The sequence below is a fragment of the Corythoichthys intestinalis genome, chromosome 19, assembly GCF_030265065.1.
Source record: "Corythoichthys intestinalis isolate RoL2023-P3 chromosome 19, ASM3026506v1, whole genome shotgun sequence".
Classification (NCBI taxonomy): domain Eukaryota; kingdom Metazoa; phylum Chordata; class Actinopteri; order Syngnathiformes; family Syngnathidae; genus Corythoichthys; species Corythoichthys intestinalis.
This window is the reverse complement of record NC_080413.1, coordinates 8,308,177-8,324,618: the sequence shown is the minus strand read 5'-3', so window position 1 is coordinate 8,324,618 and position 16,442 is coordinate 8,308,177. Positions and strand designations below refer to the sequence as shown.

General features: G+C 38.8%; 2 protein-coding genes across 4 annotated transcripts in view; one reads left to right on the top strand and one right to left on the bottom strand.

Moving 5' to 3' along the window:
* The window catches only part of tmem244 (transmembrane protein 244), a 79,543-nt gene that overhangs the window by 39,852 nt on the left and 23,249 nt on the right, over positions 1-16,442 (top strand). The window contains exons 4-5 of one of the 3 annotated variants that reach the window (XM_057823042.1): positions 2,857-2,956; positions 3,110-3,311. The gene's annotated coding sequence lies outside the window, so the exon portion shown is untranslated. Of the gene's footprint in view, positions 1-2,129; positions 2,957-3,109; positions 3,312-8,859; positions 8,873-16,442 lie in introns of those variants that run through there. The other 2 variants (XM_057823043.1, XM_057823044.1) reach the window with 2 other exon arrangements.
* tmem200a (transmembrane protein 200A) overlaps positions 1-16,442 on the bottom strand; it is a 32,566-nt gene that overhangs the window by 8,845 nt on the left and 7,279 nt on the right. The window contains exons 2-4 of the mRNA XM_057823041.1: positions 5,774-5,912; positions 3,056-3,291; positions 2,827-2,993 (exon numbers count right to left, since the gene is read on the bottom strand). Coding sequence (XP_057679024.1) covers positions 2,827-2,993; positions 3,056-3,291; positions 5,774-5,904 — 534 coding nt within the window. The 5' untranslated portion in view covers positions 5,905-5,912. The remainder of the gene's footprint in view (positions 1-2,826; positions 2,994-3,055; positions 3,292-5,773; positions 5,913-16,442) is intronic.

The following is a 16,442-nucleotide window of genomic DNA, read 5'->3' as shown; positions in this document are numbered from 1 at the left end:
TGAAAAAGGCTTCGAAGCACAAGTTGACAATTTATTCAGTTCGACAGCGATTGTTACGGCAAGGTCGGCAAAAGTTCATGTGGACCAAAATGCAAGCTGGAAACAGATGATGTGTGAAGTGATATTTATTATACAAGGGAAAGGTGTTGAGCGGCTGGCGGGCTGAATAGTCAATGGCTGTAGCTGTGCCTGCGAGGACTTTGGTGGGTGGGTGTCCTGATGGCAAAAAACGGAATTAGATAAGAAATCAAAGACGAGAGTCACAAACTACAGGCTTAGTTGGCCGATGTACCAATGATAACTGGCAAAATCATCTGGCACCTGCTTGCTGCCCAGGCCGATCCTTATGAGCAGTGTTGATTGTTGATGAGCTGCAGGTGCGCTCCCAGGTGAGCCAAGATTGAAGTGATTCCATATATCAAAACAGGAAGTCTTAGAACAATAAAAGCCAGCAGAGGGGAGTGTGGGCAGGGACCACCACAGTGATCACACAACACAGAGGGATCCAGGCGAGGATTCAGGGTCACCATACCACAAGTCAAGAAAAAGTTCCCGGGGAAAAATGACAACGATTAGTTAAACATTTTTGAAGGCTCTCGCAGGGCGGGCTGTGGGCAGAAGAAAGGTGTGGTTGGGCGTTGTTTAGGATTCATGTCTGTTTGTGGATTGGACAGGAGGATTCGGGAGTTACTGTTGTCAGGGCAACGAGGGTCGTGGATTTTGCCACCTCAGCGTCAAAGGGGCTCTTGGAGTCTTATCAGTAGAGGTGTGCATCGGCACTGCCCTCACGATTCGATTCCATTACGATTCGGAGGGCCACGATTCGATTCGATTCAGAGGGTCACGATTGGATTCAGTTCGATTCGGCAATGCTTCGCGATGCATTAAAGCCTGGGATGCATTAAAATTCTAAAGCAAAGCATATTTTTTGTGAATCATGAGGCAACACAAGCGGTCAGACATTTACAACTTTTTATTGGCTCTTGTGTCACTCCTGGTTGAAGTTAAATGAAAATACTTTCAGATATATATATTAAAAAAAAAAAAACTGATCACAGCATTTAATTAGTGCTTTGAATGAGACCAGGGCTTTCTCTTTTTTTTTTTTTTACACATAGTAGCAGCCTTTCACACAGTGCAACATCTGAACTCCTGTGCAAAATCAGTAATAACAGTCACTGTATTTTAGTCACAACGACCCATCAATAAAAATATACAAGTAAATATTAAAGAAAACGACAAAGAAAATATTGTCGTGCAGCAGCATCATTAACGCAATATCATTCCAGGGATCAGTTCAGTTACAAACAAAACATCAACTAAATTGCAATGTAGAACAAAAGTAAAATGTAGGCCTAGCCCACTATATATGTGCAATAGAGGTTAGATCGGGCCTAAAAAAATCCAGCCCGACCTGACACAGCCCGCTGGTATTGAAGCCCGATCAATCAACTAGATTTGCAGGCCCAGCCCGAAAAACCCGAAAAAAAAATTTTTTCTTTTTTTTTTTGGGAGTGACGCGGGGGGAAAAAACGCAGCACCAGCAATTTATTTTCATTTCTTCGAGGTGGCAGAAAAAACGCACGTTTTCTTAATGTTTAAATAGTCTACATATTTTTATGATCATTATAAAAGCATTTACACAACGAAATAACGCTGGGAAAATTTAATATTAAAAAAAAAAAAAAAAAAAAAAAACTTGGGTTTTCCAGACACACAGAGGAGAAGATTCAAAAGGATCACATTTCTGTTGCCTTTGTGTGCATAAATAAAAGTGTCCTTCGTAATGAATTCTCAGTTGGCAGAAAAAAATGCAAGTTTTCTTAATGTTTAAATAGTCTACATATTTTTATGATCATTAAAAAAGCATTTACACACCGAAATAACGCCGGGAAAGTTTAATATAAAAAAGCAAAAAAAACACACCAAAAAAAAAAAAAAAACCATGCGATTTTGCAGACACACAGAGGAGAAGATTCAAAAGGATCACATTTGTGTTGCCTTTGTGTGCATAAATAAAAGTGTCTTTCGTAACGAATTCTCAGTTGGCAGAGAAAAACGCAAGTTTTCTTAATGTTTAAATAGTTTACATATTTTTATGAACATTATAAAAGCATTTACACAACGAAATAACGCTGGGAAAATTTAATATAAAAAAAAAAAAAAAACAGGCGGGTCTCGGGTCGGGCCCAAAATGTTAATCTGGTTCGGGCACAAGATCTAACCTCTAAGAGATAGGACATAACATAACAATGGCTGAAGCGGAGAAAGAGGGAGCGAGAAAGATTATTGATGCACCTAAGACATTGAAAGCAGACATCTGGAGACATTTTGGCTTCTACGAGGTTGGTGGGAAACTTGACCAGAGTTATGCGGTGTGTAAAAAATGAAACATGAGAATAATAATGCAAATGGGGAAACCAAATCCGTTGCATCACCGGAATTGCGCAGGGAAGATTTTTGAACATACTTATATATTTTAAAATGCGCTGAATCGATTCGGCTTGTTGCCCGCATCGAATCGAATCGTCCATGCCCCGCATCGGGATGCATCGCCGCCGTCGATTATTGTTGACACCACTACTTATCAGTCATGGTATCATTTTTTGTCACGTCATATGTAGTTTTAACTGTCTGTGTTCGATTGGTAGGAACAAAAACCTGGACCCACAGTGGCCCTTAAGGACCGGTTTGGACACCCCTGAAGTAGATTGTTAGTTCAGTAGTCAGCACGCTCAACTGCTGCAGTGATAATGTGGTTTGTTGTTCAACTGAACTGTCAGCTAACCGTTTTTTTTTTTTTAACAGTGTGCCCAAGATTCTCACCTTTGTTTCTCTGTCTCTGTTCTCATGAAGAATGGCGTTAGCGCAGATGAATATGAAAATCCCGATGCCCATGGTGAAGGGCCCGAACATCTTCATCTTCTCTGAGTGCCGATGCCGCTCCAGGAAGCGGGTGAGGACGCCTCCGTCTGGCTGCCTAGTGGGCTGACCTGAGCGCAAAACAAATCTGAAGAAATCAGTTTTAAAGAAATTGCCATCCTTTTCTGATTACCTTTTACGTTCGGACTTGTAGTAGAGTTTTTCAAGAGGTCCACATCCGTTGCAGATGACTCGGGTCCTCCTCCGCCGGGCGGGCTTTGACCCGAAGATGGCGGCCAGTAGCCCAAGGTGGCCATGGCGATCCCCGCGGCTAGAACGAGGAGACCCAGGAGGAGGAAGAAGCCCGAGGCGGAGTAGAGGCGCAAGCGACCGCGCACGACAACCACGTCGGTGCGCCGCTTTCGTTTTCTGGGGGAATGACACGCAAGGTACAGGCAATTGGAGTTCTAAAAGTTCCATTCAACTTCTATTGACAGCAACTCTTTTTTTATCATAGCATTCTGGCAATGAAGTTGTTGGCATTTAACTGAAAATTTGACAGTTTTATTTTTCCACCAACATTGTTGTTAGACTTGAAGCTAGGTTTATGTACACCTAGCTATGCTAAAAACAAACACGCAGGTAGTCAATGTAGCTTTTGTGGAGGTTGGTCGCTGCTCCCCCTGGTTGCTGTAATCGCAACCCTCTTTATTCAGATGAAAACAAACAGGAAAGCAACATAGACCATAGAATAGAATACATAGACTACATTGCACATGGCATAGGAAAGGCTGACTAGACACAAGTTATCCTATCTGGTGACTAACTTTAATAAGGAAAAGATGAATGTTAACTGTGTGTACAATAACTGTAACAATTGTCCACTGAACTAGTTGACCATATTTTTTAACATAACTTCGCTGCGCAAAAAACTAAGGTTGGCTCAACATTCTTGGAAATTTTACTTTGGAGAAAAAAAAAGGTTTTTATCGAAATATTAATGTAAAATTGAAGGTTTCTGAACTTTTTTGATGTTACAATATTCAAAATTTCTCCAGAAAATTTGTCAAGCCTGGTGGAAGAGAACCACCAGTGGCCCACCATGTTAAATTGACAGATTGCCGGAATTACGCCAACCGAACCGCCGGAACTGTGCTAGCGCAATTCCAACGACACGGGCTGGCGGAACTCCGACAACCCGGCCAAACTGCGCGTTCACCTTAGTCGTAACGCCTTGTACAGGCTCCATTTTAAAAGCTGGGAATAAACTTTGAAACACAAGTTGACAATTTATTCAGCTCGACAGCGATCAAGGTCACCATATCACATGTCAACAAAAGGTTCTCGGGAAAAATGACATCGCTTAGTTAAACATTCAGTCTTTTGAAGGCTCTCACAGGGCGGGCCGTGGGCAGGAAGAAGGGTGTGTTTGGGATTATTGTCTGTTTGTGGATTGGACAGGAGGATTTGGGAGTTACTGTTGTGAGGGCAACAAAGGTTGTGGATTTTGCCACCTCAGCGTCAAAGGGGCTCTTGGAGGCTTATCAGTCGTGTTATCCGTTGGATATCGGGCGTTCTCCGGTGTTCCTTGTGTTGAGACAGGGTGTCCCACCATTTGTTCTGGACTGTCCGGGAGAACTAATTGCGAGAGTTGGTGGTGCAGACATGGGCTGTCAATCTTGCTCAGTCAGTTACATGACGCACACATTTGGCTTCCATGATAAGAAGGCGTCATGTATCTTTTATGCCCTGCATTCTGCTTGATTTCCTTAAACGATGGTATAAGTGCTATTAATTTTATATTGGGTGTGTTAGAGTCATATAAACAGTAAATACGAGAAACGAAACTTTCCAGCCTTGGGGAGGTGAACAATTTTGTCTTTGGACAAGTCGGCAGCAATCATACAGCACAGAGAGACCCAGTCGAGGAGGTAAACTGGATCCAGGGTCACCATATGATAAGCCAACTAAAGATTCCCGAGAAAAGACAACAATTAGTTAAACATTCAGTCTTTTAAAGGCTCTGGTGAGGCGGGTCATGGTCCGAAAGAAGGGTGTGTTTGGGCGTTGTTTAGGATTATTCTCTGTGTAGAGTGGGAAGGAGGTTTTCGAGCGTTACTGTTGTCAGGGCAACGAGAGTTGAGCATTTTGTCACCTCAGCGCCATGTGACACTGAGTGTCACCTTCTCAGTCGCAGGTTCCTCGTTATCAGATGTTCCTTGTGGCAAGACAAGATGTCCCGCCATTTGTTCTGGACTGTCCAGAATAGCTGATTTGGTGGTGCAAACGTGAGCTTGTGGAAGTCTTGCCTATCACCTGCTTGTCAGCGTCAATCTTTATCAGTCAGCTGCATGACGCGCTCGCTAGGCCATCCTGGTCAGAAGGCGTCCTGTATCTGTTCTGCCCTTATCTGTCAGTTGTCTTGGCACTGCGAATTCTAATTATTTCAAGTCCAACTGTTCATCATATCAAATATATTCTGCTTGTTTTTCTCAAACTATGGTATAAATGCTATTTATTTTATATTGGGTGTGTTAGAGTATTACAAACAGTCAAACAGTAAATATGAGAAAAGATACTATGTGTGGTTAAAATTTGCTTAAAATGTGCATACATTTGTTTATCCTGGCTAGGGAAAGAAAGCCTGTTGAGGTGGCCCGCCAGGCTTATAACCAACAGTATTTTCTATACAGATCTACACTTATTGTTTTCATGGTAAATCTTTATCTCTAATCCAGTATAAGAACATTTTGCTGTATTTTTTTCATGGCTTTTTTAAAGTGCTGCTAGCCCTCCAAGTTCAAATGAATTGAAAACATATTTCCATCAATGGTTTTTGTTTTTTTTTTTTTTTTTTTAAATGAAAGTCCATAACATTAGTACACGACCATAACATTACAAGACTTCTAACCTCGGAGCTCCTTCTTGGGCACCGTCGGCCAAACCTGCAGACGTCGCCGGTAAAGGCCGTTGCTGAGAACGTGCCGAATCCTGGCGCTTGAGTTTGGCCAAACCTGTTAGCACGCCTGCCGCAGCCGTCATGCTTTAACCTACACAAACCAACCAAAAGAAAAATCATTTTTGAAGCCACAGTATGCTAAAAATTGACCGTACAAGGAATTTCCTCTCATGTTTCCGAAAGCAAATCCACCATGTTTTTGTTTACATATCGATCGCAGCATTCCCATGAGTCATCACCAGCTGGCCTCACGTCCATGAATAGCCACGCCGAGTTTAAAGCAAACAGCGCGTCTATTTTTAGCAAGCTTCATTTGCGTCGAAATGCGTTTAATCCCGTACGCCCGCCGACATTAGCATCGTGCCTTTGAAGCGCTAAGGAGATTAGAGCGACTGGCCAGCCATTTTGACTCCCATTTCGCGAGAATGCAATGACCTTCATCCATTTTTTTTTTTTTTTAATGGAGATATATTTTTAATCCGCTTTTTTCTAATGTAATTAGTCCTCTTTTTGAGCCGTTTAATTCCAGATCTGACGGGATGAGACGGATTTATATCCAAACCACTTTTTTATACCACTGATTTTTATCCAAAAAACTGTTTCAATGTAATCAGTGACTGCCATGTTAAGAAAGCTGCAAGCTATGCTAGAATTAGTGGGTGTTCTTTGGGAAATTCTGCTAAATTTGGGTTCAGAATGACTTAGATTTAATGGGTCTGAAATTAGCATCATTATGCTAATAGCCTTAAATTAGGGCGTGACAAAAACAGTAAAGAAATGCTTTATTTTGACATTATTTTTGATATTGTTTTACAAAATGAATTTTTTTGAAAACGTCACAATGTTTATTTCATGATGATGTAACTGAATCGATAAAATTGATTAATGGAACATTTAGTGAGGACATTTTGCGATGCCAGGTCACGTGAGCTAATATGTTCGGCTAATCAATGTTATAATGTAATATAGGTAACCCTAACCCTAATGTAATCTAATGTAATCTATGTTCATATAGCCGCAAACTATGCTAAAATTAGTGTGGGTTTTATGGGAAATCCTACTAAATTTGGGTTCAGAATGACAGAGAATTAACGGATCTTAAAATAGCATCTTTATGCTAATTTAAGACCCGTTAATTGGGTAAATTGGCGTAAGGAAATGAGTGATTGCCATGTTGTACTTTGAGATTATTTAGGATGTTTTACTGGAGTACCTTTTACAAAACAAATTGTTTTAAACTTTGTAAATTTGAATCGATAAAACGTGCTTTTGGAACATTTAGCGAGGACATTTTTCTATGCCAGGTCACACGTGAGCTACTATGTGCAGCTAATCAATGACTGCCATGTTCAGCTAGCCGCAAGCTTTGCTAAAATTAGTGAGGGTCTTATGGGAAATCCTGCTAAATATGGGTTCAGAATGAAGTATAATTAATAGGCCTGAAATGTGCATCTTTATGCTCATAGCCGTAAATCGGGGTAAAGAAATAATTTATTGTCATGCAATATATTGAGATTATTTAGGATGTCTGACTGGAGTACCTTTTACAAAACAAATATTTTGAAAATTTGTAAATGTGAATTCGTTAAACGTGTTTTTGGTCCGTTTATTGAGGACAATTTGCTATGCTAGGTCACATGTGAGCTAATATGTGCAGCTAATCAATGACTGCTATGTTCAGCTAGCCGCAAACTATGCTAAAATTAGTGGGTGTCTTATGGGAAATCCTGCTAAATTTGGGTTCAGAATGATGGAGAATTAATGGGTCTGAAATTAGCATCTTTATGCTAATAGCTGTAAATTGGGGTAAGGAAAAAATTGTTTGAAACTTTGTAAATTTGAATCGATTAAACGTATTTTTTTGGAAAGTTTAGCATGGACATTTTGCTATGCCAGGTCACATGTGAGCTAATATTTGCAACACGTCAATGACTGCAATGTTCAGCTAGCCACAAGCTATGCTAAAATTAGTGGGGGTCTTATACGAAATTATGCTGAATTTGGGTTCAGAATGACATAGAATTCATGGGTCTGAAATTAGCATCTTTATGTTAATAGGCGTAAATTGGGGTAAAGAAATGAGCAATTATCATGTTGTGTTTTGAGATTATTTAGGATGTCTTACTGGAGTACCTTTTACAAAACAAATTTTTTGAAACTTTGTAAATTTGAATCGGAAAAATGGGTTTATGGAACGTTTAGCTAGGACGTTTTGCTCTGCCAGGTCACATGTGAGCTAATATGTGCAGCTAATCAATGACTGCTATATTCAGATAGCCGCAAGCTATGCTAAAATTAGTTAGGGTCTTATGGGATGTCCCGCTCAATTTTGGTTCAGAATGGCGTAGAATAAATGGTTCTGAAATTAGCATCTTTGTGCTAATAGCCGTAAATTGGGGTAAGGAAATAAGCGATTGTCATGCTATATTTTGAGATTATTTAGGATGTCACACTAGAGTACCTTTTACAAAACAAATCTTTTCAAACTTTGTAAATTTGAATCGATTAAATGTGTTTTCAGAACGTTTAGCGAGGACATTTTGCTATGCCAGGTCATGTGAGCTAATATGTGCAGCTAATCAATGACTGATATGTTCAGATAGCCGCAAGTTATGCTAAAATCACTGGGGGTTTTATGGGAAATCCCACTCAATTTTGGTTCAGAATGACATTGAATTATTAGGTCTGAAATTAGCATCTTTATGTTTATAGCTGTAAATTGGGGTAAGGAAATGAGCAATTTTCATGCTTTATTTTGAGATTATTTCGGATGTCTTACTGGAATACATTTTACAAAACAAATTGTTAGAAACTTTGTAAATTTAAATCAGTTAAGCATGCTTTTGGAACGTTTAGCAAGACATTTTGCTACGCCAGGGCACATGTGAGCTAATATGATCAGCTAATAAATGACTACTATGTTCAGATAGCCGCAAGCTATGCTAAAATTAGTGGGGGTATTATGGGAAATCCCACTCAATTTTGGTCCAGAATTATATAGAATTAATGGATTTGAAATTAGCGTCTTTATGCTAAAAGCTGTAAATTGGGGTAAGAAAATGAGCAATTGTCATGTTATATTTTGAGATGATTTAGGATGTCTTATGAGAGTACCTTTTAAAAAACAAATCTTTTGAAACTTTATAAATTTGAATCGGCTAATCATGTTTTTTGGACGTTTAAGAAGGGACAGTTTGCTATGCCAGGTCACATTTGAGCTAATATGTGCAGCTAATCAATGACTGCTATGTTCAGATAGCTGCAAGCTATGCTAAAATTAGTGGGGGTATTATGGGAAATCCAGCTAAATTTGAGTTCAAAATGACGTACAATTAATGGGTCTAAAATTAGCAATTTTATGCTAATAGCCGTAAATTGGGGTAAGGAAATGAGCAATTGTCAGGCTGTTTTTACTGGAGTAACTTTTACAAAACAAATTGTTTCAAACTTTAAAAATTTGAATCGATTAAACCTGTTTTTGGAACATTTAGCGAGGACATTTTTGCTATGCCAGGTCACATGTGAGCTAATATGTGCAGCTAATCAATGACTTCTATGTTCAGATATCCGCAAGCTATGCTACAATTAGTGGGGTTCTTATGGGAAATCTTGCTAAATTTGACTTCAGAATGACGTAGAATTAATAGGTCTGAAATTAGCATCTTTATGCTAATAGCTGTAAATTTGGGGTAAGGAAATAAACGATGGTCATAGTATATTTTGAGAGTATTTCAGAGTACCTTTTACAAAACAAATTGTTTGAAACTTTGTAAATCTGAATCGATTAAACGTGTTTTTGGAATGTTTAGCGGGGAAATTTTGCTACGCAAAGTCACATCTGAGCTAAAATTTGCAGCTAATGTACATATTTTCTTAAAATTGGGTCAAATTTGCTGTAAAATACGTCCAATCCATTTGGACTGGGAGCGCTGGCAGCGAATGAACGAATGTTCATTCGCTGCCAGCCTTCCAGTTCAAATGGATTAGACATCTAATAGTGATAAACTCACTTAAAATCACTATCAATCATCACCAAAACCCCACTAAATTTACCCAATGGCTTCATTCCAAATGTATTGGACGTCTATCCCCGCCATCGGCGCTGATTTGAGTTTAACACCAGTATCTCCTCCTCCCGTCTGGATTTTAATGCCTTTCTTCCCCGTGTCAGTCACGGCGTCGGAGGCGCTCGCCAAGCACACGAGCGCTTTTAACCACAGATGGTGAATCACACAAGGAGCCTCTTTTCACTGGCGCCTCTCTTACGACGTGATGTTCTGCTCTCCAAGTGCGCGTCAAACAGAAAGCTTTTAACTGAGGGAGGGAAGACATTTCCTTCTGTGAGTAGGATGGAGAAAGAGAATGTTTAATAGTGAAAACTACAGTTAATGCGACGCGTACGTTCATTGAAATTATGTCAAAAAAGAGTTTGGCTGTGATTAATTATACAAGGCGCATGATAAAGCATTGGAGGAATGTTTAAGTACGTGAAAATAGTGTTCATACAAATGTACTAAGTCGGATGTGACAAATATATCGAATATATAGTGATATTTTGTAGCCATAAAGTTGATCGATATACTACCACCAAGAATGGATGTATCGTTTTTAAAAAGGCGTCACTGTTTAAAAAAATCTTAGACAAATGTCTACGTTAGTTCACTGGCTGCCATTGACAGCGCTAGACGTCCAATTAATTTTGACTGGATTGGACCAGTGGCGGAACAAATCTGAACTTGGCCCAGGTGCGACCCCTAGTGGATCGTCCAACTATTGGACAATTACAGTGATCCCTCACTACTTCGCGCTTCAAAGCTCGCGTCATCAGTCCATCGCGGATATTTTTTTCCAATTAAAAAATAGATAACTAAATACAGATGAGCTGCCCCGATTCAATCACGTAGTCTCACTCTCCCTGGCAGTGCACTGAAGTTGCTTATTAAGACGTTTAGGTTCGATCGTGCCAGAGATGCTTAGAAGCAGAAACTTCAAAGCGCCGCATGCGTCAATCATGGTTTAACTTGTTAAACAGCTGCTGTGGCAACTCATTGTGTGTAAGTGAGCAGCTTGAGCTGATTTGAGTGGACTCACTCAATGAAGCATTTAGTAAAGACAAGCATTTTTGTACTTTATTCTTGTTTAAAATTAATTCGGTGGGACATTAACACGTTTAAAACTTATCATAATTATTACATTTGAAGTGCTTATAAACTATTTATTAAAAATAGATAGCCATAAAAGTTTTTTTTGAAAAAACGTCTTATATGTATCTCTTTCCGATGCTAAATCTGAATAAATACATTTTTAATTTAAAAAAAAAAAATTTTTTAGGTGGGAGTAGGGATGGGAATTGATAGGATTTTTACGATTCCGATTCCATTATCGATATTGCTTAACGACTCGATTCTTTATCGATTCTCTTATCAATGCTAATTTGGGGAAAAAGAAGAACAAACGTTTTGATTTGCAAGGGGGTATGTACAGAGAGTTGGAAGAATGGTTACTACCACAGACAAAGAAAATGCTACTAGCTCAGTGTTCTAATATCTGCAAGAAGAACACATCACATATATCATAGTCAGAGATTGATGAGGCACAGATGAGCAGGATGCTCCCAACAAACAAAGTACCATCAGAATATCTACTGGAGGATGTAAACGCAACATCTACACCTAAGCCGCCCAAAGAGGTACACAGGAGAAGTAGAGGCCAGAATAAGGATTGAGATTGCTGCCGGACTAGGTAAGTGTGGGCGAACGGTGATCTCAACTGAAGGGGCTACCGACATCAAGAGAAGCCAGGAAGAAGCAAGGAAGCTCCTTACAAAGCGGAAAGCGGCAGGCCGAGGAGTGAGCATCGGAGCCACTATCCTGGAGGAAACTACATCCCTCCAAGACATCATGAAAATGGCCCCCAGTGATGACCTGCTTGGTGAATGCCTCAGGCAACAGAAGCCCAGTAAGGAGGAGGAGGTAGCTGACATGGGAAAAACATACCATGTCTGACCAAAAGGCCATACTGAAAGACAGCATGGAGGCACTGATCATGGCAGCCCTAAACACAAGATCAATAGAGGCCCCTGAGACATCACAGCAGGGTGTAAGATGCTGGCAGGCAAGGTATACATGGAATCACATAACCAGGTAGCAGGCATAGTCGAGTACAGCCGAGTACGGACTGGAGACCCCGGAGTCAAGGTGGGCGACAAAAGTGGTCGAGAACAACCGAGCCAAGTCCTGTGGGACTTCCAGATCCAGACAGACAAACTGGTGATGGCCAACCAGCCTGACATAGTCAGCAGTAGTAATCAGGAAAAAAGAACACGAAAAGCTGGAGAAATATCAAGGGTTGAGGGAAGAGTTGGATTTCGGGAGTGAAGGCAAGAGTGGTGCCAGTAGTGATCGGGACACTAGGGGCAGTCACCCCCATGGCTCAAACAGATACCAGGACATGGACCAGGACAGGACCGACATCTCCGTTCAGAAGAGCGCAATCCTAGGGACAGCTAAGATCCTGTGCAGAACCCTCAAGCTCCCAGGCTTATGGTAGAGGACCCGAGCTTGAAAGGAGCGATACCGCCCGGGTGGGTGAGACAAATATATATTTTTTTCAATGTAATCCTTTTTTCCGTAATATTCTTGTCATATTTCCCCATCCTTCCCTTATTTATTTTTTTTTTTTTTTGGACATACCTTCCAACAAGTACATATTTCTCCCCCTATACTTTCTATATTTAGTACAAGAAACGAAACATGTTGCTTTCTGTAGTGGTGCTCTGAAAAATTCATAACCTTTCATCTCCAATTGCGTCAGACATGAATGTAGCATGACATCACCGTGGCGAGACTTTTGCGCTATGACTCATTTAGCACAGGGACGACGACTTTTTATTCCATTAACTTCTCCACTTGTGTTTGGTTTAACATGATTAACATTCTACGGACATGTTGACTGATAACGCACGATGTGTCCGCACATTTCGTGCTGCTGCTAGGTGATGCGTTTCCATGGCGACTGCCAGCTGTGAGCACAGGTATGCCATTAACACTGTGACATTGCATGGAGGAAGGGGAAGCGGAATCTTTGTGTTCTCAGAGTATAATGGAGGAAGGAATATTTTCTAGTAAGATTATAGTGGGAAAACATCTTTGACAATATGGCTATTAAATATCACGATAACCATACACCACGAAATAGTACATTAATGCTGGAATTCCCAGCATGCCTTTCAGTTACCTTTTGTGAGTGGGTAATTCTTTCTCAATGTACTAGTAGTATTCACCACTTCATGATTCATTCATTTTTCATTGACAATTTTATTTTTGCACCATAGTTTTGCGTTGTGTGGTGATTTATCACACCAATGGTTTGTTAATATGGGGATGTCTAGTGGCCGTTATTTAGCATTTCTTTTAGAAATATGAGAGTCGAGTCCAGTTTGCAGTTATGATATATTTTCATAAATTTCCAAAAGTGACAAAATGGCCCAAAATATTATTTTTTTAATTTCATACCTTTGGATGTTTTTTGTGGATTTTTTTAACAGGTAGATTTAATACAATTAATACATGGGCGTCTACCTTTGTACATTAGCATTAAGTTAGCAACGTTAAAAAATAAGAAATGTGAAGACATTTTTATATCACCAAATCCCTTGATGTAGTATATAGTATTGATTGTATGGTTCCCAGCATGCTTTGTGGCGGCCGTTTGTAAAAAGTTATTAATCATTTTTACTTTTTGCTAATGACAAATTTTTTCCTCATGTGGTAGTAGTGGCTTTGTGTGTTTGTAATTCATTAATGTCAATTTACTGTTAGTTTTATTTATGCACCATATGTTTTGTTATGTGGTGATTTATTATACCCAACGTTTGCTAGTATAGGGACATCTAGTGGCTGTTTTTTGTTTTGTTTTTTGTCTAGAAATATTAGCACTCTAGTCAAATAGTTTGCGGTTATGATATGTTTTTTAAATATACGAGAGTGACAAAATGGCTCAAAACATTACAGTATTTTACTATTTTTATTTATTTGTTTCATGTTTCTTTTAAACTTGATTTTATGTTTATATTTTTTAACTGGTCGTTTTTACACAATGCTGTCTACCGTTGTACGTTAGAATTAAGCTAGCAAGCGCTCGATAGAAAGAAATATATTTTTTATATTAATATACATATATATTGATTATAATCTTTGCTTCTGTAGATTTTTTAACTGGTAAATTTAATACAATGGCGTCTACCGTAGTATATTAGCATTAAGCTAGCAAGCGCTCGATGAAAAGAAATGCGTGGACATTTTTATATCACCAATTCCCTTGATATAGTATATCGATTCTATAGTTCCCAGCATGTATTGTGACGGCCTTTTGTAAAAAGTTATTAATTGGTTTTACTTTTTGCTAATGGCTAATTCTTTCCCCGTGTGGTATTGGTGGCCATGTGTGTTCACAATTCATTAATGTCCATTTACTGTTAGTTTTATTCATGCACCATATGCTTGTGTTGTGTGGTGATTTATCACACCCCAGGTTTGCTAGTATAGGGACATCTAGTGGCTGGTATTCAGTACTGTTTTAGAAATATTAGCACTTTCGTCGAATAGTTTGCTGTTATGATACTTTTTTCTAAATTTACGAGAGTGACAAAATGATCCAAAATATATTTTTTTAAATTTCATATCTTTTCATGTTTTTTTTAAACTTAATTTTTATGTTTTTATGTTTTTTTTAACTAGTAGTTTTTATACAATGCCATCTGCCATTGTACATTAGCATTAAGCTAGCAAGCGCTCGATAAAATGAAATGTGTGGACATTTTTATATCACCAAATCCCTTGATGTAGTATATTGATTCTATAGTTCCCAGTTTGTGGCGGCCTTTTTGTAAAAAATTATTAATCGTTTTTACTTTTTGTTAATGGCTATTTCTTTCCCCATGTGGTATTAGCGGCGATGTGTGGTCGTAATTCATTTATGTCTATTTACTGTTAGTTTTATTTATGTGTGTTGTGTGGTGATTTATCACACCCCAGGCTATATAGGGACAGAATAGGGACATCTAGTGGCTGGTATTCAGTTCCATTTATTATTTTTTTGTACCATAGTCGAATAGTTTGCAGTTAAAAGACATTTTTTAAATTAACGACAGTGACAAAATGCCCAGAAATATTATTTTTCCTTTCATATCTTTTCACAATTTTTAAACTTGATTTTTAGGTTGTTGTGATTTTTTTATTAAAAAATGGTAGTACATTAGCATTAAGCTAGCAAGCGCGCGATAAAAAGAAATGTGTCACCATTTTTATATCACCCTATGCCTTTATTTAGTATGTTCATGTTATTGAGAATTCCCAACATGCCTTCTGGTTGTAAACAAAGTTATTAATTATTTTTACTTTTGCTAATGACTAATTCTTTCCAAACGTCATAATGATTTTATAATGAATTAATGAATATGCCACGATATATCGTGTATTGATGATAGAATTCCCAGCCTGCCTTTGGGTTGTAAACAAAGTTATTATTTTTATTTTTGCTAACGGCTAATTCTTTCCCAATGTAGTTTTGGTGGCAATGTGGGTTAGTAAGTCCTCCTACCACTGTACATTAGCATGAAGCTAGCAAGTGCGCGATAAAAAGAAACACGTGGCCATTTTTATATCACCATATGCTTTGATATGGTATATTGATGCTAGAATTCCCAGCAAGGTTTCAGGTTGTACAAAAATTATTCGTTATTTTTACTTTTGCTAACAGCTAATTCTTTCCCAACGTAGTAGTAGTTAGTGGCTATGTGTGTTCATAATTCATTAAAGTCCATTTACTGTTAGTTTTATTTATGCACCGTGTGTTTGTGTTGTGTGGCGATTTGCTATTATTATGCTGTTATGCAGTACAATTTTTCTTTAGAAATATGAGCAATTTAGTCGAATAGTTTGCATTTATGATACATTTATGACACTGAGTGATCATGTTTCAATGCCACTGGTGGGGATAGGGGGCCTGGGGGGGCTGCCCCCCAGTCAAATTGGATTGGACGCCTCGCGCCGTCAATGCCAGCCAATGTGTTCAAAATGAAAACAGTGACAATATTTATGATTTATTCAGGTATTTAAAAAAATCTTCCTCGTTACGTTAATAATGCAAGCAAACGTCTGACATGTTTACAATGTGACTCAGTGCCTTTTGCCTGGATTGAATCATCACATGCACAATCAAGCTAGCTTCCAGCGGGGATTACTCACGCTGTATTCAGTCACCCACACACACACTCACAAAATGGCCCGCGACACTTTCTTCCAAGTTTTTGTCAATCTTTCAGGATTTCAGTGCTTGTTTTGTTAAATAAGACAAAATTTAGGGTTTCAAAAGAATGGCTTCAAAAGAGCTAATAATAGTTGCAAGTAGGAACTGCTTTGAAAACAGTTAGTGAGTTAGCATGAGCTGTTCAATTGGGGCTTGAATAATTGTGCACTTTTATGTAGTTACTTCAGTTTTCCAGAAGATGACAGTATTGCGTCGCATCTTGTTTGGGCACCGGGTGGTCGTAGTTCATTTGAACTTATTTTTTATTTGATGAATGTTTGCAAACTTTAAAAAAAAAAATCTATTTGCTTCA